This window comes from Arctopsyche grandis, chromosome 4 (genome assembly GCF_051622035.1).
Source record: "Arctopsyche grandis isolate Sample6627 chromosome 4, ASM5162203v2, whole genome shotgun sequence".
NCBI classification, from domain to species: domain Eukaryota; kingdom Metazoa; phylum Arthropoda; class Insecta; order Trichoptera; family Hydropsychidae; genus Arctopsyche; species Arctopsyche grandis.
The window spans coordinates 16233640-16256255 of NC_135358.1; the positions used below are offsets into that span (position 1 = coordinate 16233640).

A 22616-nucleotide genomic window follows, 5' to 3' on the forward strand; every position below is an offset into this window, starting at 1 on the left:
GAGTCCTCGCCATCTGCTGGTTAGATTTGGGGGTTTTGTGACTCCAAATCGATCGTTTCTCTATCAGAGTTTGCCAATTTTATCTGATCTTTGCTGAAACGGTTCCTGAAAATTGGTATTAGATCTAATCCTGTTGTCACAAAATATGCCTGTGTATAATTTTTAATAATTATACACAGTTTTCTAAAGACATCTCTATAATTTCGTATTTATTATATGTATAAAAATTGTACACAAAAAAAATCTAAAAATAATCCATAAATGTCTCTATGATTATTATTTCTGATTAATTGTTATATGCTATATATTCTGATTGTATATGTATTACTGTATTTCTGATTTCTGATTGTTTATGTATTCTGTATTTCGTTAACGTACACCCGTCGCATTGGAGCAAATCTGTAATGACAAGTGTATATTGATTTGTAACAATAAAAAAAAATAAAAAATATCTAGAAGTTTAAGCATAATATCAAGTTATGTATAAAATTTGGTAAGTATCCGTCAACCGGAAGAGGCAGTTTACTCTTGTTCGATTTTTCTTCCACTATTTTTTTCGACCCCTTCGCGAAAAAATTCAAGTTTAATTCTTGTATCAATGTGATGAAAATAAGAAAACATTACTAAATTCAATAAACCGGAAGTGGGTTTTTTTTCTTTTTGAAAGGTCAACAATGCTGGGACCATAATTCTGTCCACACTCCTGAACGTATCAAGCTGAAAATTTATATTTGTATTCTTTATGCACTAACTTAGGGCTGATAAGGTTTTGGTCAGAATTTGTAAACCGGAAGTAGTAATTTTTTTAAAAATAATATTTCATTATTTTATTTCGACCTTTTAAATTATTTTAATCTTCGTGATATTTATTGCGTATAATATACCGATAGTGATTTTAAATAATAAAAATCTGACAACCGGAAGCAGAACTTTTGTCTTATATAAGTTTCCCTAGATTTGCACTCAATTTGTATCAAAAATGCTCTCATCATGCGATATGTGTGAACGTGTATGTATGTTTAATTATCAAATTTTGTTTTGTGACCTTCTTATATTCCTCAAATACATAGATAAAGTCATGGGCTTGGTCACATCCGATTTTTAACCTCAAATTCATTTGGAATTTGTCTCTTGTGATTCGGATATAATTTCATTGGTTAGTTCATGTTTCGAGTAAAATTTTAATACGGCCCTTGTCCGAGAGACACTTCAATTTTCGGTGATATCGGCCGTGTAACTACGGGGATCCGGTTAGTGTTGGCGTGATCGGGGCGCGTTAAGGGGTTAACGGTCGGCCATTTTCCGAGCGACCGATGTTCGAATAATTCGATGATTTGCATCTGTGGCGACATATTGAGAGCGATCCGCGTAGCAATATATCCTCGACGTCGACGGGCGTGTGACGTGCCGAATAAGTTAATTCGATTATACGCGAAACGGAGACGTGTAATACGAGTGATAGATGAGGGAAATGTCCTCTCGCACACTTCGAACCCTTGAAAATCTACATACATTGCACATATGTACATACATACATATGTCCGTACGCGAAATAAACCGGAAAAACCTGACCATTGTCATATGTAAATACATACACAAACATATGTATGTAGGTATGCATTATTTCCACAGACACACTGCACAATGTAAGTACATACATACATACATACATATACGATGTAGTGTTACTTTGGTGAGTAATTTTGACCTCGGTATTTGGCGTATTTAGCAAACTTATGTACATATGTATGTAAGATCATAATAAACTGATGATTAAATTCTAGGCAGTATTCTCGCCCAGTGCCTACTACTCAATCTACGGTCTAAGCTACCGTTATAAAGTGCTATTACTGAAAGGCTTATCCGAGACACAGATGGTTTCCACACACACAGACACAAATCGCAAACGCCCCCAGTCGCATTTTTATACAGCGCCACTTTCATTTTGAATAATATTTTTCGTATAACTTTGAGATTTTTCCAGATTTAGCCGGCTGATATTAGAAGGCGGCCCCCATCCTGGTGGGATGTAAAAGTTCTGCAGTCGTTTTATTAAAAAAAAATCATTGAATACCATCGAAAGCAGATTAAATATATATTTTTAGTGTGGTATATGTTTCAGTCGAAGTGTACTTTCAGTAGTAATGTATTTCAACATTTTAGGTCATTCGTATTAGAAATACAAATCAACTAGTAAATTATAGCTCTACAAGCGCAAATACACTTTTAACAATGTGCGCCAGTTGAAATATAATTTGTATATCTGACAATTCTGATTTTTTACGATTGATTTAGAAATCAATAATGCGTTAATATTTTATTTTTATACAAAAATCGATTTAACTTTGTATTTGACGTTTTCTTGATACGACGCAAGTTTTCCATTAGATCCATCTTGGAAAATCCAAAATTTGCATCTACAGTCCAAGTATTTACTCCGGTTTTTGTTATTTTATGTTCCAAAATTTGTTCTTTTATGCAAACTGAAATTGGCCAGATTGGTTCATGTATGAACAAACTAGTATGTTCATGAACGAACCAAAGGAACCACTTGGATTGTAACATTTAGTATACACACGTATGTATGCACAAATCATACATATAATATCGCTATTATGTCCGTATGTCTGTGTGTCTGTCTGTCTGAGATAAAGCTCGCCATACTATATAGTCGTTTCGATTCGACATACATACATATGTATATATATTAATCGATGGCAATCTTTCCACTTGGCTGAGAATTTACCACCATCTATTGAAAATTTAATAAATTAATTAATTTTTCTATCGGTGTTTTATATCGTTTAGGTAGGTAGCCTTCACCTTTTTTTTCGTATTAAAGAATTAAATATAAATATTAAATTAAATGTATTTAATAGGTATTTGAAAAAAAATTGACTGTGTGTGTATCGAACTCGTGACCGACGACACATTTCTTTTAATTTTTTTTTTATATATATAATAACCTAATGTGCCAACACTCATGCGATGATATGTCATCGGGTACAACACTAGTAATACTATAATTACGAAAATACCAACTGAATACTGAAGTATAATATAATGATTTCACAGATATTTAATTCGCATTTCAAAGTTTTTAGTTTTATCCAATCAAAAGTACAATGCCAACTTTGCAAATTTGCATAGATATGTACGTGCGAAACGACGACCAACTTCGGCATTGATTTGAAACGTTCGCGTCGCGTCGACGGTAAACGTAACAAAAGCGTCTTAGTACAACCTATTGCACATATGTATGTATGTACGTACATATAAAAAATATATATGTACATACATAGGAACCCGTGTTCGTTTCGACGATTCGGTTAGTTTGCGAAAACTTGCGAATTAGTCGGTGCATTGCAGGTGTCGCGAGGCGCATGCCACCGATGCGATGTGGTGCATGCCACTGGCTCTTGTCATGTCGACGTCAACAAAGTTGTGCAACGAAACGCCTGTTGCCACCAAATGAGCTTCCGAACGACCAAATAACTTTTCCCAGCCCTCAAGTTTCCGAATCGTTTCCGTGCGAAATGCCACAACGTCACAACCGCTCCCATTGTTGCTCACATGGCGGACATACATATATCGGAAATTGCTGCCACGGAAGATTTGAGTTCAATGCAAAAAAGAGAATTTTTTTTTTCACCTCTTGAAAGATTTCCCATCAACAACTAGCAACGTGTACTTTTAAATAGAAAATGTATACATAATATATGTATACTAAATGTGTACATATGTATATTATATTACTCGAATAGTAGAATTATTCATCACAACATTATAAAATAACTTAAAAAAATAGTTCCCATCAGTCAACTTTTTAACATTGAGAATTCATGTTTTATTTTTATTTCCCACTGCCTTTTTACAAGGTATGCTAGGGTTTGACTCATTATCTTCGAGAAGAATTATTGCCATTTCCAAATATTTCTTTGGAGTATTGAATCGACAACCCTTCGATTTTATTGGAATTTAATTTAATTTTCGGTGCCTGAATGCGGTAGAGCTTTGCGTCATCATTTACTTTTCCAACCTATTTCTGCGAAAACATATGTTATTATTTTTTTGTTTGTCTAATGTATATTCAATCAAACAAAAACAAATACAACCATCTGTGTCAACAGAAAAAAATAATAGAGGCACCATAAGTTTTCAAAAATTTGTCAAGTAGGAAAAATCCGATATTTTTTTTGTAACCGAAAGACTTTGGACTGAGGTATGTGTGGCTCAAAATGTTGGAAATTACGTAAGCTATCAACCCTTCAAGGCTTTGTATCGACTTACCGGACAGCCTGTATAATAAAATATGTAAATTCAAAAAAAAAATGTCCATATACGTACATTTCGAAATTTATACAGCAGACGGATTCGATTTGAAATTTTTTAGATTTAGCTTATAGTCGTCTGGAAGCGGTGGTGTCATATTAAATATTGAACTCCTCTCTTTTAACCCATTCGCAACTTTTTCTACATACATATGTATGTATATACAAATAAAATCATATCATATTTATTTGCATTCAATATATGTAAATATGTATGTAATAGATACACATTTAACTGTAGCACTCCATTGAAATTGCGATAAAGTTTAAAATTCTAGATCAATATTATTCACAATACCTTATTACAATGGTTCCCAACCAGTCGATCGCAAAGCAACTCGATCTCAATATTGTACGATTTTAAATTTTGAAAATAATCATGATTTCCATGTTTTAAAATAAAAATTCTATGGATGTAAAGCGCTTCAGAGAAGAAAATTTAAAATTCTTTTCGAAGAAGTTGGGACACATTCCAAAGATTTGCGGAAATGTTTTTGTTAGGTATCGAGTGTTATTTATTACCTAGAATAAAAACATTTTTAATTCGGAGAAAGGATAATAGTGAGACCTGTAATAAAAAATGCCTTTTAATTAATTTAACAACAACTTTACAGAATTTTAATTGGCAGTTCTTTATAATACGAATCTTTAAATATGAATGAAAATAATGTCTAAATTCTAGTGAAAACCATCGCAATTATTTTTATAATGGGTGTGGGAAATTAATATTATCGTTAATTGAATTGCAACATGACGTTACGTTGACACAATGTATCCAGAAATAATCTGATATTTAAAAGACTTTTACGACATATTCATAAAAAATACGAAAATATTATAATAATAAAAATATTTGCAGTTATTTAACTATATTTTGCTTTTTAAAATTAATCTTTTTAACTTTTGAATTCTACAAAAAGCGGCAAACAGCAAAAAAGTCGATCGCCATGAAAATTTAGATAAAACGTAGCACCCAATCTCAAAAAAATTGGGCCCCTTGCCATAATACGTTTATTGACTCATTAACTACATATGTATATGTCTCAAATGTAAATCAAATAATCAAAACTTTTGAATATTTCAAAATGCTCTGGATATACAATTATGTATGTATGTACATATAATATTTTGCATATAAAGAAGTGATACAGAAATAAAAAATATAATAAAAAAGGAATCATAAAAGTATATTAAAGTTCACTAGACCATTCGTCTCTGTTTTGCGGAACTCTCATCCACCTCACCCCAAACATTTTTCTAATTTCGTCTACCCATCTTCTCTGCGGTCTTATTTTACCCTTTTGCATTCCATCGGGCACCATTGTAGCACTTCTTTTGTCCACCTTTCGTCCATTATTCTAACTACGTAACCCTCCCATTACCATTTCAATTTCTTCATTCTCTCCACTACATCCACTATAAGTGTCGTACATCTCACTCACAAATTCCATTTCCTATCTCTCTTCGTTATGCCGATCATATACTATTTTTTACCCCAAACATAAATGATTACAAAATTCAAAATACATTACGAACATTGAAATGTCGACATTCGTAACATGTTCGTAATTAAAAGTTTTCAATTTAACTGAATTATTGGAAAAACATCACTAATTAAATAAAATAAACCGAAATAGTCCACAATTTGTTAAACTTTGAAACAAATCGTTTTATTCAGAATAGGTCGTGTACAGAACTATATGATAAATTGCAATTGGCTTCGTTTGATATAAAACACATCTCCCTGTTCATTGATTCGTTTAAATTCATTTTAATGGCACTTGTTTTTGAATTTTATATTTTAACACTTTGACGATTTATGTCATTTTTTTCCAGTTGATGATATGTATAATTAAATAAGCTACATATGTATGTACATTTATAAAAATCTATACACCAAATTCACCAAACAATATAATTACATAAATAAATAAGCATATATGTAGATTCACTCAAGAAATGTTATTCTTCGTACAATAACATACATACTACCCAAAAGGAGATAAAACAATATTTGAGAAATTTTCATTTACCAAAGACTGTTTCTCCTAATTTTCAAAAATGTGGATATTTTAGAATTCAATAATAATATAATACAATACATATATGTATGAATCATTGAAAATAATTAAAAATTTAAAAGAAAAAATAAGCAAAATAACTTACAGATTTATTAACGACGCTTTATTTGAAAATCAAATGCCTTTGCTGTACACTGAAAACATAAATTTGTAAAAAAATCATGTTAATGTGTATAAAATTATGTAATAATTACAAATATGTACATATTACTGCATACCTATCCCGTGAGATATCCATAGCTACCTAGACTTACACTTAATTCATTATAACACACTTGTATGAAATAAAATCAACTTTTTAGCGACACAATAATGAAAACTGATGAAATTATGTATCATATCGCGTTATTAATTTATTCAAATAATATATCGAGTACTCAGAATTCACGAAATTACTTAAGAAATTTGCTTGTTAGGGTAATTTATTATATAGAATTGCAAAAATACTTGCTCGATTTGAAACGCGCGATGAAAATTTTACGATTAAACAGAAACAAATGAATAGAGAAATATGTTGATTAGTCTTTTGTTTAATTTAGTACAAATTTATTTTTATCTTGAATTTATATTGAAATGTTTGCATTTTAATAAAGTTGCTAAAACGCTAATATTTTTTTTTTACAAAAAGAAGCTATTTTTTATGTACATATGTATACATATATATACATACATATGTATGTACATTCATAATACTGAATATATCAATTGTATTACAATTGAAAATGGAAATAAGTGAGACACCTTTTGAAAACATTTTAAACTGAATTGTTCTTGTAAAATTGTAAATTATTTAAAATCTATAATATTTTTAAATTGAACACTATAAATATCTTCTTTAGATCATTGATTTTACATTTATTAAATAATGATCAATTAATTCAGATAAATATTTGAAATTTGACGTAGTACATATTGTACATATGTATTGAAAATCGGCGTATAAGAAGTTTTTAAATAATTTCAATAGATGTCACTGCATGAAATTATTTTTAAGAGCTTTTATACTTCAACAAAAGGTGTCAGTGTATTTATTTTAAACTGTTTTTTTTATGAAGAAAAATTGTGATCAATACATATTTGAAGGCATTGGAAAAAAATCTCAACTACATACATACGTATACGTATACCTGAATCCAAATTAATTTACACTTAAACTGTTTGCTGGAAACATAATTTTTAAAATCCTCAAAAAAAAAATTTATTATTCCATCATCATCGAAATTGCTCCCAAAATCAATTTCATTTATTCGTTATTTTTAGTAAAAACATTGCGGTTGGTCTGCGTTTGCTTGATATCACTGAACTGACGCAGATCGAAGTACTATGAGTTGGATGCTGCGCCAAAAATAGTTTATATCGTTCAAATGTGCTATATTTTTGATTGCTGAAAAAACAAATCAGCTTAAAAATTCCTTTCTGCATTTGAAAATATATAATACTTTAATTGTGCAGGTTTGCTAAGTTATTAAGCAATAAAACCATTTGTTTGTCGAAATTGAATCAACTGATCAAAGTAAAATTATTCATTTTTACAGGAAATAAATTATTAAAAACTTTATAAAAAGAAAGAAATTCATTGATAATTCCAGATATAGTTTGATCTTTATGTTGCGAATATAGCAGCATTAAACTGTTTGACAATCTTATTTCTTTTAAACATAAACTTTTTGGAAGAAACACATCAGGCATATTTTATTTTTATTAAATTCGACGTATATTAAAATATTGTTAAATCACGATATGCTTTTGGTGCCAAAAGTGAATTCAAAGAATTTGATGAAATACACTCAAAATAAGGTGCTTGTTTGTGCAATCCCATTCGAATGCAATACAGGACAACGTCATCTATTTTCAACCGTTCAGTTCCTGGAGCAGACGTCTGCTACAGTGTATCGCTCTCTGCCTACAAATTTTCCACTAAAAGCGTAAAACTAGTTTCTGATATTTTTATTAACAATTAATTTAAGCAACTAATACAGTTTGATTACAAATCAATACAAAGTCACCCAGTTAATATAATCATATTTTCAGTTGCAAACAGTATTATATCTGTTACAGATGGAAAAATTTCTAAATATAGAACAGGAAACAAATTACGATCACCGTCACTTTCCACCACTTATTATCGGAGTGATATTTATTGTTTACTTCTTAGTTATATTTGCTGGAATAACACTCAATGGATTCATAATGACTTCAGTAAGATTTTTAATGTGTTTTTTTTTGTTTTTACTTTTTATTGTGATTTATTCAATTATTCAAAATTTCAGATCATCAAAAATCCAATGCTGCGCACACCCCTTAACATACTCATTTGGAATTTAGCTTTATCTGATTGCTTTTCATGTTTGGTTAACGCTCCAACGACTATGATGGAAATTTGCTTCAAGCATTGGCTATTACCAGATTCGACCTTTCTTTGCAAGGTTGTTGGGTCCTTTCAAGGCTTGGTAATCTTCGTATCTACACTGACTATTGTAACCATCGCAGTGGATAGATATCAGGTAACTAGCACTCATTTTAATTATGCGGGGCTATGCAGTGACGTCAATTTGATAAAAACCACTTTTATTAAAAAATAATGCACATGCTTTATAAACGAGTGCGACTATAAATCTTTCATTGAACCCATAGATATCATGATTTTTTTTCAATCTTGATAATCATTTTGATATTTTGTATATTGTTTTTTACAGATTATGCTACATCCAACTGGAAAGAAGTTAGAGAAAAAGTATGCCTTAATCGTAGTATTTTTGATATGGATTATATCTCTAACCTTGGTATCACCATTGTATACAGTGAGACAACTGATTCGCGATGAGAATTTCACCAATTTTGAAAACGTTACCATTTGCACTGAGCATTGGCCTGTTGAAAATGGACGAGCATATTATTCAACTTTTTCTTTAGTAGTGCAATACGTGATTCCTATAGTTATAGTTTCGTTCACTTACACAAAAATGTATTTGAAAGTAAACCGTAGAAATCATTTAGGAGGAATATCTCGCAAGGAACTGGAACGTCAACAGCGATTGCTAAAAACGAACGCATTGTTGGTTGCTGTTGCATTATCTCAAGGAGTGAGTTGGTTACCGTTAAATATTATCAACATGATTGGTGATCATTTCGATGAGCATATCAAAAATTGGACAACTTTTTTATTTTTGTTTTTCGTTTGTCATATAATTGGTCTGTCGAGCACCATCTCAGATCCGATTCTTTACGGTTTTTACAATGAGAATTTACGCAAAGAGTGTCTAGACATGTTGTGTTATCCAAAAGTACTGAGAAATCACAAATCCTCGCGAAAAGGGTGGGTGTATTTTGATTTTCAACGGTGTTTTGGAAGAAAAAATACAAATGCAGATGAATCTATGCAAAGGTCAGAAAATATGCGAATGACCACAATCGTCGGAAGCCATTCTTATGGTAAACGTTTTGCGTCCAGTTTTTCAATCGATGAGCAGATGGACAATCGCATCACGGAAAACACGCGTTTTGATAAAAGTGAATGTACGGTTGGTGATTAAAATTCTTATAATTCAATGTGAACAAAAGCACGTCATTGTATTGATGATTTACTGACGTTAAATATATATATACATACACACTATCCATATACGGTGTAGCTACTGGAGAAGTGGTGTAAATCCCTTCATAGTTTCAGCTAATTTTCTAAATAATTAATTATTTGCAATGTCACTGTTCAAAAAATTTTTTTTTACTTCTTAAAAATCTTTTGCTTATGTTTTTTAGATAAACAGAATATTAATGAAATTTAAAAAAAAGTATTATGAAAATCATATTCCAAAAGAAAACTTGACTCTCTAAATACCTTTAATTTTCCTAACCAAAATAAATCTGGATATTCAATCTAATCCCATTATCTAAGAAGTCAATAACCGACCACTATTTATTTATATTTTTGTGTTCACACATCATGTTTTGCAATAAGTTGTGAATTAATGAATATAGAATATATCATCATCATCATCATTTACAGCCATTCGCCATCCACTGCTGGATGAAGGCCTCTCCAACACGCTTCCACTCGTCTCTGTTTTGCGCAACACTCATCCATCTCATTCCGCACATTTTCCTAATTTCGTTCACCCATCTTCCTTGCGGTCTTCCTTTTACTCTTTTGCCTTCTCTCGGGTACCATTCAAGCACTTCTTTTGTCCACCTTTCGTCCATCCTCCTAGCTACGTGACCCGCCCATTGCCATTTCAATCTCTTCACTCTATCCACTATGTCCACTACCCTTGTCATATTTCTCACCCACGTGTTCCGCTTCCTGTCTTTCCTCGTTATGCCAAGCATACAGCGTTCCATACTTCTTTGAGTGCATTGGATTTTATTTTGCATCTTGGCGTTCAGTGTCCAAGTTTCACATCCATACGTCATCACTGGCAAAACGCATTGATCAAAGATCCTTTTCTTCAGGCAGAGTGGCATTTTTGATTTAAAAACAACATTCATCCGTCCAAATGCACTCCACCCCAATTTCATACGTCTCTTTATCTCTTCATTTTTACTACCAGACATGTCAATTATTTGACCTAAATATAAATAATTATTTACTACTTCTACTGGTTTATCATCTAAGGGGATGCTATCAGGCATGCAATAACTATTGAACATTAGTTTAGTCTTATCTACGTTAATTTTTAATCCTACTTTTCTACTTTCCCTGTCCAGCTGTGTTAGTCTGATAAGTAGGTCAGCTGAATCACGAGCTACTAAAACTATATCGTCTGCGAACCGAAGGTGACTCAAAAAGCGACCATTGATGCTTACTCCGGCTGTATCCCAATCCAATTTCCTGAAAACTCCCTCAAGCACCGCATTGAATAACTTGGGCGAGATTGTATCTCCTTGTCTTACTCCTTTTCCTATGCTAAATCTATCTGTACCTGAAAAAATTTTAACTGAAGCTGTGGCATTCTTATATATTGCAGCTAACAGTCCCACATAGGGTTCCGGCACTCCCTGTGTTTTTAGAGCGTTAAGTACTGCATTATGACTAACTGTATCGAAGGCTTTCTCATAATCGACGAAACCTAGGCACAGTGGCCGTTGATATTCGTTGGCGCGCTCGATTAGTTCGCCAACTACTTGGAGGTGGTCCATTGTGCTGAAATTTGCCCTAAACCCTGCCTGCTCTATAGGTTGGTTCTCGTCGAGGATATTCTTCAGCCTTTCTGTAATAACCTTCGTGAAGAGCTTGTAGACCGCTGAAAGTAGACTAATGGGTCGGTAGTTCTTGATATCGCTTTTGTCGCCTTTTTTGTGTATTAAAATGATAGTTGCGTTATTCCATCCTTCTGGTATAGCTTGGTTCTGGATGCATTTGCTGAAAAGCCTAGCTAAGATATTAATTAGGGGGGGGCCGCCACATTTTAGTAAGTCGATGGGAATATTATCTTCCCCTGGGGTTTTACCATTCTTTGCAGTTTTTAGCGCGGCCTCTACTTCGCTAGGCAATACTGCAGGAACCCTTTGGCCGTGTGTCGATTCCAGAGTGGGGAATTGGCCGTTGTCGTTCTCGTATAGTTTTGCATAGAACGTGTAAACTCTGTCTATGATTTCTTCTCTATTCCTAATTATTACTCCGCTCTCTGATCTGATTGCGATCATTTGGTTTTTGCCTAAGAAAAGATCCTGTTTGCACTTTTTCAGGCTACGGTTATTCTTAATGGTATTTTCTATTAGCATAGAATATATATATGTATGTATATGTATGTTTTTAATCATATTATTTTTAATACTTTTCTTTAATTTATATTTTATTTAATTAATTAGGGTTGTGATCTGTGATTGATTCAATAATTAATTTTATTTTTATTATAATAAATTTATCAAACTTCCTATGATTGCATTTTTTAATAAAAATTTTAATTTGTTAACAACTTCAGATTGGTCGAGCTCATTTCGTAAGTTTCGTAAGGTCATTTTATTAGTTCAATTCTTTTGAAATGAAAATCAACCAAATGATTCAACAATTTTTTTTAAAGTAATTACATAAATAGCACTGAAGACGCGGATTTTATTTTGGTTTTTACGTGTTTTTCGAATTGGAAATCAGTTGTGGTGTGAATCGGGGTATTTATAAGCGAGCGAATAAAACCAATCTGGTGTTTTTAAATGCGGCGTTTATTTTCTCAAGAAAAACTTAGTTTATTTCAGCTTTACATCAAGTGAATTCATGTCAGTTTACAAAATAAATAAGAAAAAATACACATGTGCGCCCGAAAGCGAGGAGTGCTTAATTTTCACTCTTAAATTATTTACATCTCGTCAAAATATTATGTATTTATAATATTCATAACAAGTTTTAAGAATTTTCAAGAGTCAATGGATGAAACTTTCATTTGTATCCAGAAATTTGTTTAATCTAAATCCTTTTAATGGACAATATATGTATATATGTATACACCTATTATATTTACACTGCTGTAATCTCAGTTGGTTGTAATCACTAATGAATTCAATTTAACCCATACTTCACTGTAACAATATTTTTTTAGAAACGTTTATCATATCATAATTAGCCAGCAGCATAGCTCGGACGTTAAGCTTCTGCTTACCGTCAAGAAGGTGCCGGGTTCTATCCCTGAATGAAAATGAATTTTTCAGAGTATGCTGTTGGTCAGACCTGGATTTGTGACTCCAGGTTGATCGTTTCCTATCAGAGTTTGCCAATTTTCTCTGATTTCATTGTTGAAACGGTTCCCGGAAAAAAAAATTGGCTAAAAATCCTTCCTACCTACTATGTCACCACTATTTGAAATTTGATGGATGTACAATAAAAATTTATGTACAATTCATAGATGTCTCGTTAATTTGCGAGTTTTTTCAGTGTCTCGCAATTCAACGACTTATAATAAAAAATGCTGCATTTGTATTTGTAATTGGCCAGGAAGGCGCATTGGGATTTACCTGTAAGGCCTTCCTGGTATATATGTAAAATAAAAATAAGCATCGTATCTATATGTATATGTACAATACAAATATGTAGCTAGTACAGTGTCATGGTAAGTGTTATGGCAAAGGTGAATCGATATTCGCAGTTGAAGGGTCAAACAGACCAGGACTGTATGAGTTGAATGACTATTAAACGAATCCTAATATGAACATACATATGTATTTATATGTATGTATATATTTATACATAAACCGTCTGACAGAACAAAATTCATGCCTAGATTTTATATATTACTAATGTTTTTACCCGGCTTCGCTCGGTGTTTGTAATATAAACCGCTTAGACATGGCCAATCTAATAGAAAATAGTTTTATTTTATTTACATTTATTTGAATATTCATTTTTTTCTGCGAATCAACAATAGTCACATACATACAAAGTCTCTTTCGAAATTATATACATATTAGATAACACTGTTCGACAAATTACGACTTTTTTTTGGTTCAGAGACGAGATATGACTTTTCTTATAGATCTATGCCCAGTGAACACGAATCTGGTAATAAAAAATGTTGATTGGATCGAGATTCGGAGATATATGTACATATGTGTTTTTTAAATCACGTGATTTTTCTATATCTTGGTGTTGTTCGGTCGATGTCTCAAAATCTGTCAATTTCCTGTTCAAAATGAATATTGGAATCTATAGTCGGGTATTTTATCTTTCATTTGTAGTACTTTTCAGATTTCAAATCTCTACAAGTAGTCGTCCAGTTCAAATCAAAAGTCAAAAGTACGTATTTTCACTTGGGATTTTTCCCACTGTTAATACTATTTTATATTGAGTATTTTCACAAAAGTTTATTTAAAATTTAAATCGACACACTGTTGTTTTATCGTGTACTGTCACGGCTTCATGGCAACGCTCCAATTAAAATGAATTTATTAAAAATACGCATTTTTAGCTTCGATTTTACACTTTTTTTTAATTCATAGTAATATATACATAGACACATACATATAAACAGACATATCATTTACCAAACATATGCACATATCATCGTCAATATATGCCAATAACACAAATATTACATATTCTCATCTGACGAATCGTGGCAATTTGAAACGAACGCGTAGCCATGTCATTGCATGGCGGTCGCTTCAAATTTGATCGAATTTTCACATTATTTTTGGTTTGTATAATTAATGTGTAGAGTGTTAAAAAATGAGGTAGCATTGGGAGGCTACATTTGTAGCAATAATTATATTGAAGAGTTTTGAAACTTGCATCGAACGGGATGATCGGTGGCGCACGCCCAACTGAAAAGTGCGCACGCCTACACAAGAGCACCATCAATGGCTGCAGATTTGAAGACATTCTTACAAAGAAGCACCACTAATCTCTTTATATCGCCCTGGTCGTTAGAGGTTCGTAGTTGGTCGGAAGACATCCTCGTCGACAACGATCGTCCACTGCTCGTCCGACCACTACTGTTGGTTTCCAGTAGGCTTCTGTCATCCCAGTCGGGCTATATTTGATCGTCGCCTTGGTGCCATGAGTCCTCTGCTCACAAGTCCATTCGACATTCGGATGAGTGACTCGCCCAGCCAACACACAATAGAGGCTCCACACAAACCAGACGCTGCTCCGCCTTTACTTCTTCGGGAAAACCAAGAGAGGAACCAAGATTGGCAATCGAAGACGCGTCAATGCGAGCGCCAGCTACCAGGAGTCCATGATCCAAGAACTGGTATTCAAGTCAAACGTCTTACACCGTGAGAAATTCTGTGCTCGTGGTCGCCCAACCTCTACATACGTCTCTTCATACATATAACTTTTTTTACTTTACTGTGACACACATTGATGTTAGAATGATTGTTTTTTTTTCATGCAGGTGTATTGAATGGCGTGTGTTTTCAAAACACATGTTCCATATTTTCCTTCCTCAATGTCGATGCATGCGAGTGTGTACAATGAGCAACGTGTGTATACTTGAACTTTGTCCGTCACACACGATTGAGAATGTTGAGCACCGCTATTGGAGTCATATAAAAGAAAGGAGATGTCTGTACAATTTCTGTCGAACGCCGAATGAGAACTTTTTTATAATTACTACATATCATCAATTCATAACAACTGACTATTAGAACTGGGTTTATTTATGGAAAAATTTCTTAATTCTATGTATCGTTTAAAATCTTTCTACCTGTCCACTTCTCAATTAATTCACACGAATCGCCTTAGAGTTATATTATGATATGTTACTTTATTATATACTTTATAGAATTCGTGAAATTGATTTATTATCACAATAAACAAAGTTGTGTATTGTTTACAAATTTACATTTCCTGATATCCATCCCAAAATAAGGTAGAGTATGTATACTTACTTATACACAATCATACTTTGTTTTTTCATCACTTTTATCACTGATATGTTTCTGTTAGCCTGATTGAGTTGGGTCGGTATTGGTCGGAAGACGGCAATGTCCATGATTTTGCTGAATTTATGAATAAACTTTAAATAACTATCTGCTTGCAAATAGATATAATGAAAATATCTTTTATCTGTTTAATATCTTTTCATCTTTACGTGAACGTCCAAAATTAAAATACATTAATAGTAAAAGAAATTTCATACAAATAAATAATTTAATCCATCTTACCACTGATAATATATGTGCATACATACATATATTAATTGCAAAAATTTAATTACATACATATATTCACATAAGAACTACAATTAGTCAAATTCCATATTATATTATTTCATAAAAACGGAATCTATCATGGGGTCATCAATCGCGTAGTTATTTCAAATTAGTTGGCCAACCTGTCGTGTCGGGTCGGTTCGTGTCGTGCTTAGCAAGAAAGTCGAAAGTATCAAGAAATCATGAATTGCCAGTAGAGTTTTTCCCAGTTTTCCTCGTTTTTGAGGAATTTTCTCTAGATTTGAGCAATGCAGTACGAGGGCATTATGAACGTCGATGGATGTTACGCAGAAGCAAAAGGTTATTTGCGTTGACCTTTTCACCTGTACAAACGCTTGACCGATCCAATGCAACCTTGCATCTCAACACACTATATAATCAAAAAGCTCCAATAAAATCTTCCTTCTACATTTATGGAAATAAAACGGCTGTTACTCCTTTATCTTATTACTTATGAGTATCGACATAACACTTATGTCCGAAGCTATTGAATACATGATAAGAAGTACGTTATTCATGTGAACTATTAAGAATTATAAGATACAGAGGTATGTATATGTAATCCGTAATCCTAGCCTAATTGGTATTAGTCGAACTAACTAGCCTTGCAAAGCTATCCTGTTAGTACTTCTAAATTCCTGGTAGAATTTTATATTAATTTGCATACAGGTTATTTACATAATTTATTGAAAACGCTCGACGTTATAAATAAATTTATTTACATGTTTCATTGTTCTTTTCGAATAAATAATCAGTCAGTAATATTTTTAAATAAAAACCTACAATTTTTATTTGAAAATAAATTTAATGTTCTGTTTGTTTTTATGTACTATGCAATGGAAAGGGAAGGGAAGAAAAAATACTTTTTTACAAACCTCCTTTATGTTTCACATTAATTTTAGAAGCTCAATAAATGAAACATATTAAGAAAATAAAAAATAAATAAAGGAATTTTCAACGCACAAGTGTCATAGTTGGGTTTGCAATGATTGGGGTAACATAAAATGAAACGGGTTTTTTAGTATTGGCTATTAAGTTTACAAATAAATAATAAGTAAATACTTAGTAATAATATAATGAGTACATACAAGCATATACAAAATATTATGAATAAGCTTATGTAGCGTTAAAAAAACCGGAACTCATCCGAACCCAAAGAGCCGAAACTAAGCCGAGTTTTCGCCAACCAAACAACGCGCTAGACGCGTCGGCCGCGGCTGAACTGACGGAACATATCCCAGGGTACTAGAGCTTGACAATGGTGATAAATAATGCCGGTTCACGTTTTTGCGTTTATCGTTTAACACTTTGACATCTACCAACATTTCAATTTTCGTTCAGATTAAAAAATATATTGAAATAAATATTTTCCCAAATAAATTATTTAAAACAGTATGATATTTCAAATTATCTTCCTAATCTGTTGTATCTTGAATCAAAGGTTCTCAATAATATAACAAGGTAGCAACAGCTATAATGATCGCGGCATTTTTGAAGTGTAAACTTCTAAACTTATAGAACGGGAGGGGTCAAAGAAGGAGGGGAGTTTGTCTGACGGGGGATCAATGAGAGTTGCGCGTTATCTCCCTTTTCCATCTCATCTTAAGTTCCATCTTCACACTTACATAATGCGAGGCTGAGACAAACTCGTTTCTTATGTATGTATTATATTTCTAATTGTTTGTGTTTCGTTGTGGGAAAATCGCTAATTCACTCCGGGTATCCAGATTTTTGCAAAAAAAAACGCATAAATAAAAAGCATATACTTGCCAGCATATGTTCAAATTACATGAACGGCCAAATGTGGGATAAAAACTATATTTTTCAGATATACTCTTTATTTGGCCTATTCGTTACAAGGATTGACTTGCTTCTATATTGTGACATGTGTCGATGAATGTTTTATTTAACAAGGGGTTAGTTGTTATATATCAAATAATCAGTGTCTTATACAAAATAGTCCTTAATTATATTGGTTAGTCTTATCGCTAATGATGACTCGTCGATATACACGTGTCATATTCGGTGTTGAAGGTCTGTTGCTATTGAAAGTCTCGGTTAGACCATAGCCCTTGCAAGCGTATAAATGAATCACCGACTCACGAGACCGCTACACAGAAAAACACTCTCGTGGTCTTCCCAAACCAGTATAACATAATCTTAAGCTATTTGATACTCCTTCCAGTATATCCCTTAAAAATTAACATTTTTTGGCACTTGACAAAAAATATAAATCGGAAATATATATAAAAAAAATATAAATTGGATTGACATCGTCTAGTTTGATTTGAGAATGTGTTCGTTGTTCTGTTGCATATCACCCTACTAACATTTCGAAATTCGGTCGATAATGTGTTAATACCGCTACTCGGGCGCGCCATCACGCGAACAGTTTAGGTGCAAAACCTGCTTATTATTTATGCATCCCTGGTTAAAATTGGTGTGGCAAGGCGTTCCTAGGGCTTTGCCACCGAGCGGGGCGTCGCCGAACGTCTCGAGTGACGGTGGAGCCCCGGAGCGGGGGCGGGCGCCACGCGGATCTGCCCCGCTAGGGGGCGGATCACCCACCACCCGTCGCACAAATAACTAACTACCCACCTGCCTGATCAGCATCTCGTTGTCTAACTTAGCTCACCGTGCGTTCTCATGATCGCTTGTCCTAATCAACCATTTAATGTACATATCTAGAGAGATTTGTGATCACCGTTGTGATTTAGAGAGATGCACTGCTTAGATCACAACGGTGATAAACTGATATATGTAAGATCCATAAATCGGAGACTGTAAATAATAAATTTAGCCAAATAATAGACATCAATTGGTGTCACCCCAATTTTGGAACAACGGGTTTTCCATTTTTTTTTCAATAAAATTATTTTGAAAATATATACTTACATATATACAATTTTTTTTCGTCCAAGGCACTATTACATGAAAGTTTATTCAATTTTTCAAGATTTGTATAAATTTTGATAAAAATTATATGGATTTTTAGATTAAATAACGGGTTTTTGTTTTTAACAACGGGTTTCCGGAAACCCATGGAAACCATTAGGGTGACACCACTGGACACATCACCGTTGTTTTGTAAATAAAATATGTTTTTGAAAAAGTTCTAGTCTTCAATCCTTAAAAATAATAAAAAAAAAAGATATTTTAATGTTGTAGATATGTATGTACATACATACATATGTATGTTGCGTGTCGGTGGCCGTCAATGCAACGAAAGTGACTCAATCAAAAGTCGAAAAACCAAGATTTTTCGCGATTTTTATGACAATATGTGAAATAGTCCGTTTACCATGCATACATATGGAGAGCGGGTAGTATTACCATACATACATACATATATAGTACCGTTTACCATGCATACATTCTTTTCGGTCTTTCGGCTTTCGACTTTCGATGCAGTGACCCAGACCCGTTGTGTGTACCAATACAATATGCACTCTCCACTGTAATACACCGTATTTATATGAATGTGTATATGTAAATGACTAAAATTCCATGCAAAATTCATCTATACTCCATACATGAATAAATATATTATAAAATGTTATTATTAAATGCTATTTTTTATGTTTATGTATGGATGTATTTATGTTTATGTTCAAATGTATTTTTTTTTTATGTATAATTGATGAGTATATTATTTTCGTTATGTATTAATTTATGTTTAATTGTTATTTTGTTATATTTTTTGACCATTGTGGCGCTTTAGGAATTCCTGTTATGCCACAATGGTCTGTTTAGAATGAAATAAATAATATTAAGTAACTATTTGTTCGAAATTGAATAGCACACAAGATATGTACGTAACACATCGGTGCATACCTGGTGAGGAAAAAATCATAAATTACATATGTATGTACATACAAATAATTACGTACCCAAGGCAGGAGGGATTGGACACCCCTTCTCCCCAAATCAAATGAATACGTTAGATCTTTTTTTTTTTAATCTATGACCGAAGTAAGTCAAAAGCTTAATAATAAGCATAGAAGTAGAATGCATAGAATCGCTCTCAACCTCCAAAAATGTTGCTACAAAAACTCTGCGCGGCAGAGTTTGTTCATTGTTTGCTAAACTTCGTCTCTCTCTCTCTTGTCTCTCTTCTGACTTCCCGTATCTCTCTTCGATGGCTCGCTTTTAGACGATACTTTTGTATTTGACATGGCGGGGTTTACTATGGTCAATTAAATAATAATTCGAAAGAACATATAAAATAATAATAATATATTATTCAAAATTTTGCGACAAAAATTATTGCGTTTGTGTGATCAATATATCATATTCGGGCTTTAATCACTGAACAATTATGTATTTGTTTCTGCTTTGAAATGGTAGATAACGTTTGCAATCTAACATTCGTGTGTGTACACATGCTAATCTCAAGAAGTTCTTTGCCATACTGCCACTGTCGCAAAAGCAATTGTAATCACTAATCAGTATACCAGTAGAGACAACGGTGTGCAAATTCTGAGAAAACTGTCTTTATTATTTGCGAGAAATGAGGAGAGAGCTTGATGCGATATCCTGCTATAAATTATATTATTTTAGTCATACATAGCTACCGTCACTTCTTGGAAATGAAAAAAATTGGCTGATGTCATCGAAAATTAAAATAGTTTTCAAATATTTCAAAACTAAATTTATATTATTAGAAACGCCTCCCGCACCCCCTGATATGCCTTCTCGCATCCCACGGGGTGCGCGCACCCCGGTTAAGAACCACTGCTTTAACATTCCTCGCAACGACGTATGAAAATCTTTAGGACTAGATATGCACTTCATAACAAAATGTTAAGAAGGAGGGCGCACAAGCAAATTTGTCTTTGGTTGGGGAGTGCCCGCCTACCAGTTGTTAACGCCTTCCGCACCAACATATGTACCACGACAAATAATTGTATTAAATAATCATAATAATGCTAAAATACGGATTTATTTAAGTGTTTCTCATTTAAATTACATTCTTATTTGTCTTGAGAAAAAAATATATACTATTTTCTTGGTGAAAATTATGGGATTTGGTGATTTGATTCAGCTGCAATTAAATTATGTCAGATATATATTATATATTTACCAATATATAACTGTACTAATTAAAAAAAAAACGAAGAAATTTTTATCAACACTTTCGATTTAAATAAGTAAGTAATTGTGTCATGGCTAGAGGTACGACCGGAAGCGTGCTTTTTCCGGGAAACAGGGCGTTTTGGGTCTATTTTCCAGGATACAGGTCAAACTACAAAGCTAGAGAGCATAAAAAAATGATTTATCATAAAAATGAACAAAGCGCGACGAACAATGAACAATGAACGGCGAAAAGTTGGTCCGCTCTTTAGACTCATGGCCCGCACATCCCAAGCCGGGCCCTCGGGCTAGCATGCTTAAGGCCCCCCAAAAATAATGTTGAGAAATTTAAATTAAAAATCATTTCATCAATATTTTTCACAATCCACATTAAGGAGTAATAAGATTGAAGATCACCTGATAAGTGATAATATATTTTCAAATTAAAGTAAAAATAATATGTAACTAATAACATAATAACATAACTAAGAAGTACGAAGACGAAAGACACTTGTCAATTTTATAACAAATTAAAAAAAAATTGATCTCAGTTCGGGGGGCCCTCGCGGCCTGGGCCCCCGGGCTAGAGCCTTGGCTGTCCCCCCCCCCCCCCCCGATGCCCGGGCCACGAATTGTGTATCATTTCATCAATTAGTAAATACTATTTGGATAGTTATATTAGTTGGAACATACATAGATATGTGATTATATACATATATCGAACTATGAAATAAACTATGGATATGCACATACAAAAATGTATGTATTTACATATATTGCACGAACATAATAACATATAAAATATTATATTATAGATTTACAGTACCACCAAAATGATTACAGAAAATAATAAAAACCGAAACAACAAAAATCCAAGGAAATTTTGGGAATAAATTGCTATAACCACAAATTTTACTATAAACTATTTTGTGAAATGCACTCTAGAATGTACTCTACTCTGAAATATACTCTACATATTTCCAAAAAAATAATGATTACATACATTAAATTTGCAATACCCATATATGTACATATGTATGTGTGTAAATATATTCTCGATTGTCTATACAAGAAAATACTTGACATACAATATGATTAATTATTTACTAAGTAAATATGTTGTACATATGTATATTGTAAAAGAATATTGTATTTATTTGTGAAAGAAATTTCGTTGCAGATTACATATATATATATATATATCTACCGTAACGGTCAATGAAAAAGTGTCGTCCTTAAAAATGCGTATTTTTTAATTTATTTGCTCTAAATAATTTCTATCGAACAATTTTGAATGACAAATGTTACATAAATATATTTTCGATGATTTGATATCATTTGAGTCTTAATATTATATAAAATAAAAATTTTATTCAAGTTTTTGTAAAACTGGGTTTTTTAAAAGATTTTGGTGTCTATAGAAAAAAATGTTTTTTGGCATCAAATCTATTTATTTATTATTATTTTTTACTTAAATTATATCTCC

At 32.7% G+C, this 22616-nt stretch overlaps 1 protein-coding gene across 1 annotated transcript; it reads left to right on the forward strand.

Moving 5' to 3' along the window:
• The first annotated feature begins 5890 nt into the window (after positions 1–5890).
• Positions 5891–12239, forward strand: LOC143910772 (neuropeptide F receptor-like). The gene is made up of 8 exons (XM_077429369.1): positions 5891–5896; positions 6010–6089; positions 8247–8337; positions 8471–8611; positions 8683–8916; positions 9109–9532; positions 9626–9797; positions 12221–12239. Exons 1-8 carry the CDS (start codon positions 5891–5893, stop codon positions 12237–12239), a joined length of 1167 nt encoding a protein of 388 aa, XP_077285495.1.
• Positions 12240–22616: the final 10377 nt, after the last annotated feature.

Coding starts and splice junctions, on each gene's coding strand:
- LOC143910772 (XM_077429369.1), top strand. Junction 6,090..8,246: donor ATCTCCCTGTTCATTGATTC/GTTTAAATTCAT, acceptor AATGCAATACAG/GACAACGTCATCTATTTTCA. Junction 8,338..8,470: donor ACAAATTTTCCACTAAAAGC/GTAAAACTAGTT, acceptor TATCTGTTACAG/ATGGAAAAATTTCTAAATAT.